This window comes from Cyprinodon tularosa, unplaced genomic scaffold (genome assembly GCF_016077235.1).
Source record: "Cyprinodon tularosa strain WSP-4 unplaced genomic scaffold, ASM1607723v1 ctg791, whole genome shotgun sequence".
Classification (NCBI taxonomy): domain Eukaryota; kingdom Metazoa; phylum Chordata; class Actinopteri; order Cyprinodontiformes; family Cyprinodontidae; genus Cyprinodon; species Cyprinodon tularosa.
Window position 1 is genome coordinate 477,272 of NW_024039553.1, and position 17,755 is coordinate 495,026.

General features: G+C 37.8%; 1 protein-coding gene across 6 annotated transcripts in view; it reads right to left on the reverse strand.

Moving 5' to 3' along the window:
- Positions 1–17,755, reverse strand: part of nhsl1b (NHS-like 1b) — a 73,115-nt gene that overhangs the window by 12,043 nt on the left and 43,317 nt on the right. For 5 of the 6 annotated variants that reach the window (XM_038271155.1, XM_038271159.1, XM_038271156.1 and 2 more), the window contains exons 2-4: positions 12,432–12,584; positions 6,068–6,189; positions 2,195–2,399 (exon numbers count right to left, since the gene is read on the reverse strand). In XM_038271155.1, coding sequence (XP_038127083.1) covers positions 2,195–2,399; positions 6,068–6,189; positions 12,432–12,584 — 480 coding nt within the window. Of the gene's footprint in view, positions 1–2,194; positions 2,400–6,067; positions 6,190–12,431; positions 12,585–13,945; positions 14,016–17,755 lie in introns of those variants that run through there. The other variant, XM_038271158.1, reaches the window with a different exon arrangement.

Consider the following 17,755-nt stretch of genomic DNA (forward strand, 5'->3'; position numbering starts at 1 on the left):
ACCTCTGCATTGTGTAAGAAAGGCAAAGACAGAGTACAAAAACAGCAAAAAATATTTATCATGTCAACAAAGGTTTGCCTGTTTCCAAGGACAGCTTTATTATTATCCTTTTTTAAGAAGACTATAATCTTTTTCTGTCAAAAAAAAAAAAAAAGTTTGAAATATTTTTAGTTTATTTCTGCCTTTAAATATAAGAGACTTGGGCACAAATAGGTGAAACATCCACATGCGTAGAGCATATAACATGGAGTGTGTCCATTCATGGTGACTTTCTGTCTAGTTTCCCTTTAATGAAGATGAAAATGTCAGAGTAAAGTTCTTTAATTTGCTGTGTGCGGCTGGTTAGTGAAATGCTGCAGCGTATCAGGGAGGCAGGATTTGACAAGATGCCAGATATTGTCTCTCTGGCTTCTTCTCATAGTGACAGTAAAGTCTCTTATCACTCCATGAGTCTGCATGTGTGATTTAGACGTCCGCTCAGCAACCTGAGGCCGCAGCAGTTGCAGTCGATACTAAACAGGTTGAGTGAGAGCAGATTAAGCTCCAAATAATGTCTGCAGCTGTAGGTTACTAATCCATAAAGGGTCAATTAACGTAAAAATCTAGCTTCCATTTGTTTCCTAAACACTAAAATGAGATGTTCCAGACTAATTGGGTTGTAACGACAGAGTCTTGCGGCATGTTCATCTGTCAAATAACATTGACCCCAGCTGATTTTCACACAAACGCTCACTCACAGATGCTTAGAGGAAAGGTGAAGGTCAAAAACCAATTAAGACTGGATAAGAGACGGTAACATGAGGCTAAACCTGCATGGCAGACAGATATTTCCATCTAGATGATGTGGTACAGCTCCTGATTACAGTCAATGGATGGATGGATGGATTGATGGATGGATGGATGGATAAATGGATGATGGATGTCAATAGATGGATGGATAAATGGATGGTGGATGGATGGATGGATGGATGGATGGATGGATTGATGGATGGATGGATAAATGGATGATGGATGTCAATAGATGGATGGATAAATGGATGGTGGATGGATGGAAGATAGATTATGGATGGATGGATGGATGGATGGATAGAAAATAGATTATGGATGGATGGATGATAGATTATGGATGGATGGATGTTGATGGATGGATGGATGAATGGATGATGGATGGATGATAGATGTCAATAGATGGATGGATAAATGGATGGTGGATGGATGGATGGATGGATGATAGATGTCAATAGATGGATGGATGGTGGATGGATGGTGGATGGATGGATGGATGGATGGATGGAAGATAGATTATGGATGGATGGATGATAGATTATGGATGGATGAATGGATGGATGATAGATGTCAATAGATGGATGATAAATGGATGATGGATGGATGGATGGATGGATGGATGGATGGATGATAGATGTCAATAGATGGATGGATGGTGGATGGATGGTGGATGGATGGATGGATGGATGGATGGATGGATGGATGGATGGATGGAAGATAGATTATGGATGGATGAATGGATGGATGATAGATGTCAATAGATGGATGATAAATGGATGATGGATGGATGGATGGATGGATGGATGGATGGATGGATGGATGATAGATTATGGATGGATGGATGATAGGTTATGGATGATGGATGATAGATTATGGATGGATGGATGGATGGATGGATGGATGGATGGATGGATGGATGGAAGATAGATTATGGATGGATGAATGGATGGATGATAGATGTCAATAGATGGATGATAAATGGATGATGGATGGATGGATGGATGGATGGATGGATGGATGGATGGATGGATGGATGGATGATAGATTATGGATGGATGGATGATAGGTTATGGATGATGGATGATAGATTATGGATGGATGGATGGATGGATGGATGGATGGATGGATGGATGGATAGATGGATGGATGGATATATTTTAGACAATGTGAAAGCAGTATTTTTTCATGCATTATTTTCTTTATCCATGTTTTATCAGATTTAATAACATGTATAACCAGACTAAGCAATGACCCTGGTTTTTATTATGTTGTAAAAACTAGGGTTGAATTTAAACCCAAAGTGTTTTTATGAATAGATTTACCAAAATACTGATAAAAGTTATCAGTAAAGCAGAAAGAGGACGGATGCAGAAGGTTGGTTGGCTGTGCCTTGGGACATCTAACGTACCTGTGATGTTGATAGGAACCACATCTGTGGGCACAGCCTGAGCCACCTGCCTCATCTTCTCCTCCGGGGTGGGAAGGGGAGCGGCCTTGTTCCATACCACCCGTCCGTCTGCTTCAGACGCCTCCCCTGTCTCGCTACCTGCTTGCGGCGTCGGAGATCTCATGGAGAGCTGAGATTTGTCATCCTCCGCTGATGAGGCTGTCGACTGCAGGAGGACAGCAGAGTAAATGTTTAATGTGGTGGAAAATACAAAGCTTGAAAGAAGCAGTGAGGAGAGGCAGCAATCAGAAGGACAAAAATCAAGAGTAGAAGAGACTGAGCATTAAAAACTCGTGAGAGTTGTCCTAATGCATCAATTGGAGATTCTTCATGGATTGACCTTTAAATGTTTCTGGAGCCCTAAACATGTTTTACGATCAGTCAGATCCAAATGGAAACTGTTGATTGAACTGACGAAACATCTGAAGATGGCACGATAAAAGCCGCAGAGCAGCCAGGAGAGAGACAAAAGCATTCAAGCAGTAAACTGAGCTGACACACTAAGAGTCCTCAATCGTGAAAATGAAGAGTGGAGCAGACAGCCACGTTAAATTGAGCCATTACTCTCCAGTGAAACAGACATTTTAACAACTTTGTGTTTTCATCTGAGGGAAAATGCTGCAAAAAATTACTGGTTTCCACTAAAGCGCTGATTGTTTGCAATCGCAACTCACTGAGGTTTTGTACTACACACTGACCAACTCTTAAAGCAAAGCTCATATCTACAGATGTCTTTCTTTGCAGGTCAAACTGACCCGTAGGACCATAGATTAGACCCAAGCTAACTATGCAGGTGGAAGCCTGGTAGTTCAAACCATGCTTTGTCTCTTTTTTACTGGCTATTCTCTAAATCCTTAAAATTAAATAAAAAATGTCCTTATCAGTCAAAACTGGTTTGTATATTCAGAAAGCATTAGGATGATAAGTACTTCATTTCTAACTTTGTATTTATCATTAGAGTTTCAAGCCAATCACGGATCTTTAAAAAGCCTGAACTGTCCGATTTTGGCCGCTCTTAAATTTTCTCTTTATATCTGACAATGTAAAGCATCATAAGGTCATCTACGAACTTCAATGTTTCAATCGACATTTAAACACGCCTGTAAACATAGGACAACTCTACTCATCTGCATAAAGTAGAGCTCTTAATCCAAACAGAAAGTTTGGAGCTTTAGTAATGGCTGATTTTCAGATGTTTTTTGAAGGTAAATAAGATCGGTGGATAAGCTTGGTTTCACGAGTAGGTAGATTGGGCCAGCTGATCGATCAGTGCTCCCATATTTATTGTTGATTGTGGCAAACTTTTGTGAAAGCAGAGTATTAATTATCTATGTTTTTTGATGAGTGGGATAACAGGATGATGACTGTAGTCTAAAGCGAAGGTCTTAAACAGGGGGTCCGCGACCCCTAGGGGGTCCTTGGAGGTACTGAAAGGGGGTCGCGAAAGTTTTGGCTGATTAGACTTTTTTTTTATATTCCCCCCTGCAAATTTTTCCACTGATTGAACTGTCTTTAAATCCACATTAAGATGAATTCAACACACAGTGGTAAACAGATAAATAAGGTAGAAGATGTCCTTCAGTCATCAATGCACACATTCAGCGACACACAGGAGCTCTTTCAAGCTGGGCACCGTTTCCTTCACAACACCTGTCCCATCAACCAGGATTCAGAATCAGGAATACTTTAATAATCCCAGGGAGAAATTACTTTCGTTACATAAATCCATCTGTAATAGAGTGACTATCGGGCCAGTTTGATATAACACAATTTCGTACTATATATAATTAGGGGTCCCCGCTCCATCTTGCCATCAGTTTGGGGGTCCTTGACCTGGCAAACATTAAAGACCCCTGGTCTAAAGCAAAAATTCACCCTTGATGCTATAGGAGTTTGTCTGCATGTGCCCGACTAGTTAACCCCTTCCTCCCTTTACTAGTCTATAAAAGGCAGTTTGGCTGCAAGAAGCTTGGCTGTGTTTAATATTCAGTCCTTCCCTTTATTTTGTGAGATGTTTGTGTAAAAGTATCTAGTATTGTTTTCACCCTCCACCATGATCAGCTTAACTAACTCAGCTCAGGTTTTGGAGCTCCTTCCATCCTCAGAGCGAACAATTTAACCATCTAAGCTAAATAAGTAAGAGTTTCAATAACAGTAACTCTGACTTTAAAAAAGGTGTTTTCTATTTTTTTTATCATGTGTGTCTGGTTGCTGACAGTTTAGACATTACCAGTCTAAGACTACTTTTGCGCTTTAGTTAAAGCTCAGAATCTGGCTATAAGCTCCTATTAAATTCTTAGGAATTTGTGTCGGTTTCCAGATTTCTATCATTTCGTCTAATAAGCAGTGTGCAGAATCAGACTTTGTTTTTGTTTCCCATCTTAATTTAACCAACAATGGGTAGATCATTCTAGATATAATGATAATATTCTTTTACATGATTTAAAGTCTGTTTGTTTAGGGAAAATTATATTATTTAATGGACTTTTAACTTCCCTACCTCCCAACTTCTTAGAGAGGATACATTTCTGTATTATCCTTTATTTACAACGTTGGGCTGGTTGAAAAGAAATGAAAAGGGACATTTTAAAAGGAAAAATTGAGCAAACAAGAGATTAGTAGAAAAACAAAATGAAGGAAATTTTTTGCAAAAAAAAGAGCAAGGCAGTAAGAAGCATGGATTGTTCTCTACATTTTCTTCAGGTTAAACATGAAGCCAGTTTCCTGTTCTTAAAGAGGCTGTCAAACAGAGTTAGGATCAGGACAACAAGAAGTGACGGCAGAACGAAGGACATGAGGACAAGGACAACAGAGTGGGTAAGGCTGCATCTGGTCTAACAGGATGTAGGTTAGTGGACAGAGATGGAAATAATGAGAGGAAGGTCAGAAAAGTTAAAATAAAGCTGCATAACATGGATAAAACTTTTAAGTCTATACTATGGTCAGACAGTTCCTAGGAATAGAAGCGTGTAAAAAAAAAAAGAGACACTTTTTGTGGAGAAGGGGCTTTGTTTATAAAACTTGTAAAAGACTGTGTGCAAATGGATGGAAACATAAAATATTTAGACTTGAAGACAGGGAAAACAAACTATTTGACCTCATTTGGGTTTTCCTTTTCCACATCTATCAAGTACTCCAACTTACCATTGCCAAAACAAAACTTTGTTTGCCAGAAATATGAAATATTTCACAATTCACTCAATTCAACTTCCTTTTATCTGGTCCATAACATATGGGTTCAAACAAAAAAGCACAAATAAATAACATTTCTTTAATGTTTCTTCTTTCATTAGCTCAATTTCCTATTTCAGTTTTGTCCAATTTTATTATCTCTCCATAAACCTATCATAACAACTAAGAATAAAAGGTACACTACTCTAAAGTCTGTGTAAAAAAGAAAGAAAAAGAAAACAGAACTATGGCTAAATTAAATAAAAAGAACATTGATTTATCACTAAAATGTTGAAGTTTTAGAGGACTCTCCTTTAAAAATGTCAAACAGATTACAGCAGGAATGAAGCTGCATGAAAACATGTCACATTTTCCTCTCTAACCACTAGAGGGCAGACTTAGATTCAGTAATACCAGGTTCTTAGGGGCTGCTGCCCAGCATGATCTACTGGTTTCCTAAACTAGATGGTTAGCAGGCTTCTACAGGACTTCATGGCATAATCAACCAAAGAATTTTACAGCACGGATCCAGCATTAAAAGTGGGCCACGAAGCCCAGTGTTGGAAATCACATTAGGCCATATTGTTAAATACCTAACTTTATTAATGTGTAACAAACATTTTCTCCACGTTACCCTGCAAATCCATGTTTTTAAATGCCTACCTTTCTGTCATCTTCATCATCCTCTTCATCCTGTAGGCTGGCCTGTTTAGGGTCAGAGAAGGTGGGACCCTGAGAGTAGTACTGGGAGCTCCGGAAACCATCTTTCCTCAACTTATCACATTCTGGAATAAAAAGGAAAAACAAAGAGTTGGTTATTGTAAAACCAGATAGAAAAACCACTAAGTAGAAGCTGACTGTTTTAAGTCATATTTATGTCCGAATTATCTCTATATCTCAGTGAAATTGCTTCTACAACAGGAATACACAAACCTCAGTGAGCTTTTTACTCCACTAATTGTTTTTATTTAACTGAAATAAACAATAAAAACCTGTTAAATCGAGCCATTAAGTCTTTAATTATACTTGCTGAAATGAAACCTGCTGAATTAGTTTTAGATCTAGCAGTAGATATAAAGCCAGTGTCACTTATCAAAATAAAGTCAATACAAAAATGAACCCCTCTGAATTGAATTTAGCTCCTTTTAATCCAAAACAGGAGATTCGAAGGATTGTGAACATTTTACTACCAATTTTTTTTTCCTTCCTCTTAATTTTCCATGAACATTTTTCCAATAGAAACCCTTTGATCTTTTGGATCTTCTTACTCTAGTTGGATGCAAACTGTCTGCTTTGCTCCTGTCAAATCTGCAGCCTTCTTTACGATTCTGTAGTCATTATCTAAAATTTCAGAACTGAGATTATCTTTATTGGCCTCGTGCTAATTTTTGTGTATTCTGTGCAACTAAATTTACTTTTTCCATTAGTTGTAACCTCTTACAATTTAAATCCATTGGCTGAACTCTACCGCTACCATGAACTTAGTTGTTCAGTTCATTTTTATTTACCCATAGTGGAAAATGCTGTAAAATGTGCGGTTTTTGTACGTCTGACGGCCATGTGATCATGATCCCCTTTTGGACTAGGCTAAGCTCTGCTTCTGTCTTCATGTCACCACCTGCTGTCATAATGTGTGTGTTTCAGAGTGCATCTGTGTTCGCGAAACTTTGATATAAAGAAACGAGTATGTGTTTATGTGGAACCAGAGGAGGTGGTATCAGTTTCAGTCTGTCACACACAGATGGTGGAACCATCCCCTCCTACCTCCTGTTCTCTCAGGGGAGCGCAAAGCACATTGTTGCTCTGTTTAATACTGTATTCACTCATTTCTGTTTTATTTTACAACCTTTTAATCTTAAATATCGTACATCTTAGACTTTCAAAATATAAGCATCTAAAAGTTAAGTATCTAAAAAACTGGGATGAACCTTTATCTAATGGTGCATTTACAAATATCTGCCTGATTTTTTTCTTTCTTTTTAAAGATTATCTAAATAATGCACATACAAAAACCTTTACACGGTTTATGTAGCTGTTTTTTGAAACATGTATAAAAGCTCTAGATAAATTTTGAATGCAAATCAGAGTACATCCACTTTGCCATTAGCTTGTCACCTCAAAGATCCTCCTTTTGATCCTGTTAATGTGTTTAATTCATTCTCGCTCAATTACAGCATGTCCCTATGAAGAGACACACCGATGCATGTATAATACTGCCAGCTAATGGAGCCCGATGGGGCTGACACATGCAGCTAATGCAAGAACAGGCAGATGAGGTGCCAGTCAGTTAGATGGGAATTAGGAGGCATGATGGTAATTAGTAGGGTGACAGTGAGACAGTGGTGGGGCATGAATTTAGATGACGGATTAAGATAAGGGTTTCTTGTTGCTAGGTAGAACTGAACAGAAACCAAAACAGCAAATTAAGTTTAAGCAGCATATTATCTACTTTAACGCTTTTGATATAAGAAACATTTCAATAAGCATTTATAGCTAAAACAGTACTTCAGTACATTGTTTTTCCTTTTTTTTTTATAAATATATCAAATAAGGCAAATGTATGTTTCCAAAAAACAATTAAAACAAAACTATATTAAGCTGAAAATTGCATTACATTGTATTGCAATGGAATAATTGGGATCAATAAATGAAAGTAATTTAACTGAATTCAGAGGTTGATTGACTTTTTTATTTTCAGACTGGAAATGTGTTATACTCTACTTTGAAATGAAAACTGATTGATCTTGGAGGCAATGAATAGGATAGATTTATATAATCACCCTAAAATACTAATGAGGAACTGGAAGCACATTGACTTTTTTCCAACTGTCTGGCATACTTCCTGCAACTCATCTTCTGGGAAGGTCTCCTATGGGTGTCAAAGGGGCACAGTGAGGCTGAGAAACTGGGTGAGTATTGATTGTTTAAAAAAGCGGAGCAGAATTCAGGGTCATGTATCTATACCAATGCAATAATGCTGGTTGTGTCTGCATATAAGTGGAACAAAGTCTCTCTCACCCCTCAGTTACTGTAAACCCTAATTCGTACAGTAATTTCATCTGGGTCGCATTACAAATAAAAGCTGTGATCCATCAGGACTGCACAGAGATACCACAGACGAAAGGTCGCATTACAGGAAAAATTGATATTTTTTTGTGCAGCAGCAGATTGCTCAGGATTAGGGTTGACTTTTATAGTTCATGCTGGCGTAAAATTACATATTAGTTTACTTCTATTAAGATTTAGCATAAATTTCAGTATAAATGCTAAAATCTCACCTTTCATTTCATTACATTTTTCATTTTGAAGGTTTGTATTAGAAACTGAAAGAATTGTTGCTGAACCTTTAATACACTCTGAATTATGAGGAATACAAACATGTTGTTTTGCTTCAGTCTGACAGAGAAAATGGAAATTATCCAGTCTTCAGATTCCTTTCAAAACCCAAGACTCCTTGAATTAAGAGCATTTGTATATTGTAACATTGCTTGTTACTCTGATCTTATTTCTTTACACTTATCTTAATAAATCCCTAATAATAAGCAACATGAATCTATTAATCTGAGCTGGTGTTAGTGAATAATTATCTTTTATCTTGTTTCTATATTTGTATATGATTTATGTTTGTGCTGTATAACATCTTCAATGTGTGCTACAGCTTTTCTGCCCAGGTCCCCATTGCAGTATCTCAGTGGATTTTATTGTAGTAATGTAAAATAAATAAAATCAGGTGAACAATGAGAAAATTACAAATTAGTGGAGCTGTGCTTTTGTCATTTATGTCCAGAGAAATATTTGGCCTGATAGCATTGTTAAATTTCCATGCAAACCAACTCTGGGTTCATGTTTTAGAGGCTTTCATGTTTTCACTGTCTGTACTTTAAACACATTTTAGTGTGCAGTGGAGACGTAGGGATGATGGACAGGAAGAAAATCTCAAATCTCACTATTTAATTGCACAAAAACATACTATTATTTCTGATCCCCATAGGCCAATGGACTCTTTTGATAAGCGAGAAATTATGCACACTAATCAGACTTATTTTTTTAATCACAATTTGTAATATTAAACTATAAAATAGATTACAGGAAACTATTTTACTGCCTTTGCTATTAAAGATGGGGACATAAAGATTGATGGAGTGTATGAAAGAGATGCAATATCTATGGTATTTAACAACCAAAGTACAAAACCGTAAAGGAGAAAAAGGTGATCACTACAGAACATGCAAAAGGGGTTATTTTGCTACAAGAAATATGACAAAAACAAAACATTATGAGGCTGTAACTGATATGTGAGGATCATTAATGGATCCTGGACCTCCTGGAGGAGGACAGGTGCTGTCACTGGCAACTGTTGGCTGCCCCTTAGGAAACCTGGGAGATGGGACGCTTTTGGGATAAAGGGCTGGTTAAATTAATCACAGCAGCTATAAGTGATTTTGCGTGGATTTCTTTTAAGTAGCATCAATATTTCAGGAGGTAAGATCTATTAGTAACCTTACAAGGGTCAGATTGTAGTGTCTATAAGACGGCAACTCGCTAACGTAAAGCATCATGTTAAAACAGCCTGGTCCCCATTTGCCCCTTTCTCCCACCATTAACTTCGACCCACAAGGCCATCCAGGAGTATAAACTTCCTGCTCTTACAGTTGCTAGGAGTCTGATACCCACACCTGCATGTATTTGATCCGCTTCTCACACGTTTATCTGAGCAATGAGCCGATAAGAAGGCTTTTTCAGAAACTCTCAGCAAAACCAGTCCAGGCATTCACTGGAATTCCCGCTTCCTTTCCTGGGAAAGTGATAATTTTACATACAAAGTTGTGTCTGTGCAGAAATTTGACTCCATGTGTTTGCTGAGCAACGAAGGTGTGGCTTGTTGACCAAAAGGAAAAGAAGGGATCTCACACTCTTTGTGTTGTTGGATAAACACTGGATGACGTGTTTGGACATTTTTTTACTGAGTCGCAAATAAATACTGGTTCATTTTACCTGAAAACAATGAGAAATGTTGACCTCTGCCGAACGTCTAAATTACCGTTAATAAAAGATAAGCTTTAACCAGCAGGAAGTCAAGGTTCCACTGAAAACCTGCCCAATTGAGGGTTGAAATATCCATTTCTTTTGTATTTTAATGGCCTTTTTGGACAAAACTACCATTAAAGCAGGGAATCAAACCACTTTGATTTAAAAATAAGCCTATTTTACTAATTGACTCAATGTAAATCGTCTTCAGTTAAATTAGATTCACTCATTGGCACATCCTTTTTACAAATGAGATTCTAAACAGTCAAGAGTAAGCAGGATTTTTGACAAATACTAGTTGATTTTAATTAGCTTAAATTGGATTTTACGACTCACATGCGTTTAGACAAGCCAAGGCACGGCAAGGCAAATTTATTTGTATAGCACAATTCAGTAAAAAGACAATGCAAAGTGCTTTACATGATTAAAATATAGGAAAAATAAAACAGAATCAAAGCCAGTAGGAAAAAATAAATAAATAAATAAAATAAAATAAACAAAAAAGCAGTTGGACTAAAGAAAATAAAAAAGTTGAACTAATGATGTTTTAGTTGAACTGTTTAACTAGAACAGTCGAAGGCAATCCTAAACAAATGTGTTTTTAGTCTTGATTTAAAGGAACTCAGGCTTTCCGCACTTTTACAGTTTTCTGAAAGTTTGTTCCAGATAAGTGGAGCATAGGAACTAAATGCTGCTTCTCCATGTTTAGTTCTGGTTCTAGGTATGCAGAGCAGGCTGGAGCCAGAACACCTGAGTGGTCTGAGGGGTTGATACACTGATAGCAAGTCTGTGATGTATTTAGGTGCTAAGCCATTCAGAGATTTATAGACTAACAGAAGTATTTTAAAGTCCATTCTCTGAGATACAGGGAGCCAGTGTAAGGACTTTAGAACTGGGGTGATGTGCACTACTTTCTTAGTCTTAGTGAGGACACGGGCAGCAGCATTCTGGATCAGCTTTAGCTGTATTAGTGTTGATAGTATAGAAAATATTAGGGGGGGAACATAAACTAAAACAGAAGAACAAACTACTGTATTTTACGGACTATAAGTCACAGCGGAGGATAAGTTGGACCAGGCATGATATCCAATATAAAGAGAAATAATCCATAAATAAGTCAAACCAGGCTATAGGTCGAAGGAACATAGGTATGCAAACTTTCCAGGAAAGGTTCAGATAACACGGTGATGTCTAAAGGAAGATATGGCGCCATCTTAATTAAAAAACATTATTTTAAGGGTATACATGAATGTGGTTCTGCAATAGATCTGATTAATCACAACAACCTTGTCACTCAGGGTGTCAAAGATGTGAATGTTATGGTATTTATTTTATTATGATCTCTGGTTGATCATGACCAGCGTGACCTATAGGGAGGCCGCCACACTACAATGTCAATGATGCATTGCATTTCTGTTTCCGGTGGCTTTTTTAAAACACGGAGCAACAATGTCACGTAAAATTGTTTTATTACGGTAGATTCATTGAAAATCTATCAGTATATTTTCAATTTATAATTGGTTCTGGAGTATAAATTGCACCCCCGACCAAAACATATTAAAAAAGTGTGCCACAAGCCAGTTGGAAAACGCAAAAGTTTGATTTTTGTACAATTTGTGAATTCATCTTAGCGGAACAATGACAACATTGCTCTTCAGTGTGCAGGTTGTTACTGAGGAAAATTAACTCCATGTTAGCATGGTGATTAAAGTGTTTTTTTATGACACTTCAAAACATTTCTGCAGTTTATTGAGGTTGCAAGAGAGCGAGAGAGAGCAAGACTCTCAGCAGACAACAAGAAGGCTGAACAGAGTGAAGAAGACCTTTAAACATCTGCTGCTCCTGGATAAAACACCCTTTTAAAATCAGATAAGGTGTTTTATCTATTCTTTTGGTAATGCTAACAGTGTTAACTGGCAAAAAAAAATACCACAACAAATGTAAGGCCAAAGAAACGTCTAAGAGAGCATTTTTTGAGGCACTCAATTTAGGTTTTTACCTCGCAAAGCAGTTTTGAGGTTGACTTTTGCCTGCCGGTGGAGGTCCTCTACACAGGGCGGCCTGCTGCCTGGGAGGAAGACGTTCTCTTGTTGATGCCAGGGAGCTGTATAGTGGACTGTCCATTTGCTCTCCTCATCCAGGTTAGACACAGCTGCAGAGACAATGAACCATAAAGAATTAGCTTTGTTGAACTAAAAGTTATCTCTTTGGTTTTATTGGTCTAAACATCAAGACCTGTAAAGAATTGGGGGTGGGGGATATGATATATAGAGAAATTGTAAGGGTTTTTAAGATAAGATAAGAAAAATTCACTTGTCACATTGGTTCAATGGGGTGCATCCACATTATACAACGGATCGAGAGGAAAAAAATAAATAAGGCAGAGCTTTAAGGTGACTAATACACATATGGATTTGGTGTTGTACATTAAAGTGGTAACAGGTAAAAAACAACAGTGAGGTGATGAGATAACTATAACAGCTGAAGTCTCTTATTTAACAGGATTATTGCACAGGGTATTAAACAGTACTTGCTCATTAAGATAAGATAGGCTTTATTGATCTTACAGTGGAGAAATTCACTTGTCACATCGGCTCAATAGTCGTTTTTTTACTAAATAATTTTTACATTATTATTTACAAAATGTAGGCACATTTCTACATTATGTAGGGCCAAAATTCCTGACTCATGAATGAAATCATGACTCAGAAAATGACCATAACTCCTAGCCTGGTGTTATGGTCATGATTGGTCATATTTCATAACAGTAAATTGGCCCAAATAGAAAAAGAAATAAAGAAGTCTTCATACAACAACATAGATCTAATCATTTAATGATTATTGGTCTCCAAAATTTAGCAAAATATTGAATAGCCACCAGAAGTAAAATAAGGTTGATACTTTACACGGGTTCAAAGTGTTTGGTTCCTAATAAGAAATGGGAAAGATGAAATGACAAAATGTGCGTTTGAAAGGGGGGTGGGGGGGTCTGAAACGGTACTGAAAACGTTATCTAGAGCCCTTATAAAGTGGTAAACTCCAAGGGTTTGTTTACATGTGGCTGAAGGAAAGAAAGGGAAGAGGAAATTGAGGGTTTTCTCCAACAAAGGTGCCAGACTCCACACTACCAATACAACGCTTATTTGAGACGTCGCAAAGAAGTTTCACAAGTCAGAGGAGAGGGAAAATAAATTACCATGTAAAACCCAAACAACTATAACCTCTTTAAAGCCTGAAATAATCCTTTAAGAAACACAATATGTAGCACACATTATACCGTTTCTAATTGAAAGGATCTAATGAGAAATTGCTTTAAATACAGGGTGCTGAGATTGAGGTATACACCCTCTGGAGGAGTTTAAAACTTAGTCTTAATGCCTTTTATCAGATAAAAGTAGCTTCACACCATTGCTATCAAGGTATTTCTACTTTATCTGTGGATCAGTTTCCATCTGCAGCCATGTTTTCCTCACTTAATGTGTGAAAATCTGAGTCAGACTATTTAGAGCTTACCGAGGGAGCGCAGCCAGGCCAACGTTGGTGACCGTGGATGTAGAATTATCTCCATTTAGAGAACCATCTGTTTCTCTTTCATGACCAACACTACTCTGAAGAAATCAGCACAAGTCCCAACCAGAGTAGGGTGAAGGGGGACGGATCATGGCAGTGGATCTAGGTGTGGGGAGTGCTTTTTTTTTTTCTCTTCTTTTTTTTGTCCCCTTCACAGGTGCAAATGAGCCAGGAGAGGAGCACTGCATGCATGTCGGGGGAGGATGGAGGCACCACTGGGTAAGGGAGGGGGGAGCAAGCTGCAAATGGCTCATTAAAAAACACATAGCTGCTTTGATATACAGTTAAATTTCTAAATGTCTCAACAGTGACCATTACAAAGGTTCTTGCGTGTGTTTGCACCTTTACATTAGAGGCTATTATTAGCAATTTTCAAGTCTTTTTATATTAGTGAAAAGTCTTTTCAATTCGGCACCTAAATGGCTCCACAGCTCATTCATAAACGCTCAACCATTCACAGCTTAAAAGCTGAGAAGAAGGTGGATTGTGTTTATTCATGTTCTCTTTTCTTTCTTGTTTTTTTGTTCCTCTATTTTCTGCTGTATGTTTGTTGTTACATGCAGAGTCCCGCTAAATTACATATGGCAAAAAAAGGAAAGAGTCAACATGCTTTAAGTACAATAATCGCACAAGTGAGCTTTAAACCATAAACATTCAAGGATGTAGCAGCACATGCATGGAAAAAGCCCATGAGAATCCTATTCAGAATAGATTTATGCACCATTATTAGTTTTAGAAGGGTACAAAACTGAATTTATCCCAGAAAAAGGCCAAGGCAAGGTGGCTTTACTTTTTCTATTTAACCAGTACAATTAAGATGTAATGAGCTGAGAGAGTGTTAAATAAAAGACAGTGCTCGCGAGTATTACTCTTCTTTTTATATATTTACTTGAACATTTCTTTCATATTTCTAATCCAAAGAAGTATTTAGTGATCTTCTCATTAGTTTATAAACTTAACAGCCCTAACTTCAGAACCTTTAGCACACCTGTGTCCATTTCAGTCTCATTGTCTGAGACGAACACAAGTGGAGAAAAAATCTTGAAACTTTTAAACATTTGATGATGGAATATATCGACCACTGATAACCAACACAAACTTTACGAGGTATCAGTAAAGTATGATTTCAAATGTCAAAACGGGACCTATTCCTATTACAGCTTAGGAAAATGCAGTTTCCATATTAAATAGAAACTCAATTTGTGTTCTTGTTATGCTTAAAGAGAGTAAAACTTGACCATTCAGCCCTTTAGGTGGCAGAAATATGCTGTAAATGGATTTGCAGAAAATAGGAGAGAGTTGCTTGGGAGCTAGAAAGTCCTGCAACAACAGATTCTGAGCAAGAGAGCATTTAAGGCCATGAATACAATGAAACCCTGAAGCAAAACCCAAAGCCATTATGCATGCTGTTAGTGCAAAGTAAAATCAAAATAAAATCATAATCTCAATTTTGGTTCAAACTCTTCTGATTTTTGGTAAATTTGTTCAGCTTTAAAGACATATTTAAATTTTAAATCATTCTGGCTTAAACATGTATATAACTGTTCTCTTTATCAGACCATATTGTCCCAAAAGTTATAAAATTTCTATAAAATAAAAATCCTGTCTTAAAATCTTTTTTTCTTCTTCGTTATTTTATGCAGGCCGGTTAGTTATACGTCAGCCTGAACACCTAAATTCGGCCAATCATATATCAAGGGTCATCTGTCAATCAAAATTTTTCGGTCATAGCATCTTGATTAATATGTCGCAGCTAATATACGCAATGGTTGAAATAAGAATAATTTATTTTACCACTGAGTACCATCAAAGTGTTGACGGGGATGGACGTCTGTGTCTTCAGCAGGCGTAGAACTAACAGAAATTGCAGCGTTGCGAGGCAAGGGCTCAAACATGTACGGCTCTAAGCCTTCTACACCAAACTAAGCTTCTGTCGCCCTGGCAGAAGTAACTTCGTCCCCACTTTCTTCCTCTAAATAAAAAATGGATGACGGAGGAGACTCATCCACCTCCGACACAAAACTCTCCTCCTCTTGCATGTTTCCGCTGTCCATAGCGTTCCTTGACAGTGTCATTGCTAAGCGCTACTTGGTTCCAATCTAATTCCCCATTAGGAACCCATTAGCGCTAAGTGGCTAACTGGTTAGCAAGATGCTTCCGAGACACAGGCCACAACCAAACTTACTTGCGAACCTTCTGCCACAACAATCCCGCCCCCTTGATAATCGACCAATCACATTCACTTTAGTCACTCGTGTAAAGTCGTGCACCACTTAGGAGAATTCGGAACTAAAACCCTTAGAACAGCCGCTTCCCTCCAGCTTTAATGACCAGCCGTTTACAAATAATGATGCATGATAATCATGCTAACCACAAATTTAAAATGGTAAACACATTAGTAAATGTCAACACAGCATATGATGTCACCGTTGCTTCTGGTGTTCTGTTTAATCATGCACAAAATAAATGCAAAAAAAAAAAAAAAAAAAAGCTTGTTGTCACAGTTATGGAATAAAATTGAGGAAAAAGTCAGATTAGAACAGATAAACAACAGAGAAATTACCCACAGCACTCTAATCTGAAGCTCATGAGACATATGTAAATAATCTACAAAATGTGGTAGTTTACAGCACCAATGACTCTAAAATAATGCTGGCAAATCTTGCATCAGATCTTCGATCTTTCATCGGTAACATGAGGATTCTAAAGGCGAGTAACTCTTCAAAGATTTCACATTATCCATTTTTTCTGTCCCTCTCTCACACCCAGTCAGCACAGGTAGCTCCCTCCCCCAGCCTCCTTTCCTACTATGAGTTTTGAAAAGACTACTAAGCAGACCAAGGACATGGGGACTGGGGACACAAAGCCTGCATTGTCCCATCGCTTCAGTCTCCACATCAGGGGTTTCAGTGCCACAATACCCCCCAAGCACACACACACCCAGAACACTGGCATATAAGTCTTTTTGAAAGTTCAGTAATCCTTCTGTCCACTGACATCCCACCCCTCCCTAGGCTCCAACAAAATAGAAACCGAGAGAAAAGAGGCAAGTGATAAGTTTGAGGAACGCATCATGACAAGCAGTAAAGAGAGCGGGGCTGCAGAGAACAACACCAAAGCATGGAAACATGGTGGGCAGAAAAATGTCCCCTCTAAACTCAGACCTCTTTTACCCTCAAACCAATAAAAGTTACTGACCTTAAAACATCTATTGTTGTCAACAGTGGTGTCCAAAGTACACACATTTGTTGCTTGAGTAGAAGTATAGATACTGCAGTTTAAAAACGCTCTGGTAAAAGTTGAAGTATCAACTTTTTACTCCTTTTTACCTTTTTACTCAAGTAAAAGTGAAAAAGCATGTGCTCCAAAAACGACTTAAAGTATAAAAGTATAAAGTAACCTTTGAAAAAAAAGCCAGATGCCACTATATGAATTGAAAGCTCAATTTTTCGACTATTTCGAAAGATTCTTTGAGATAGGGCCAAGGATGAGGGAGGTCTTGTTGGTCTCCCGATACGCTCTCGCCTGCATCCGACCTTTCAGACATTTCAACATCTTTTTCTGAATCCAACATTGTAGCATGGCATAGACAATTCATGTTTGCAGTTTGAAGAACATCAGCTCGCTTCTGATGATTTCCTTTAGCTAACCAATGAGTGTTTGCGATATATGACTCATCCAGTTACACTAGTTTTAACTAGATGTGGATGGCGCCAACGATCTGCATTGGATGGCGCACATGACGGGAAATAA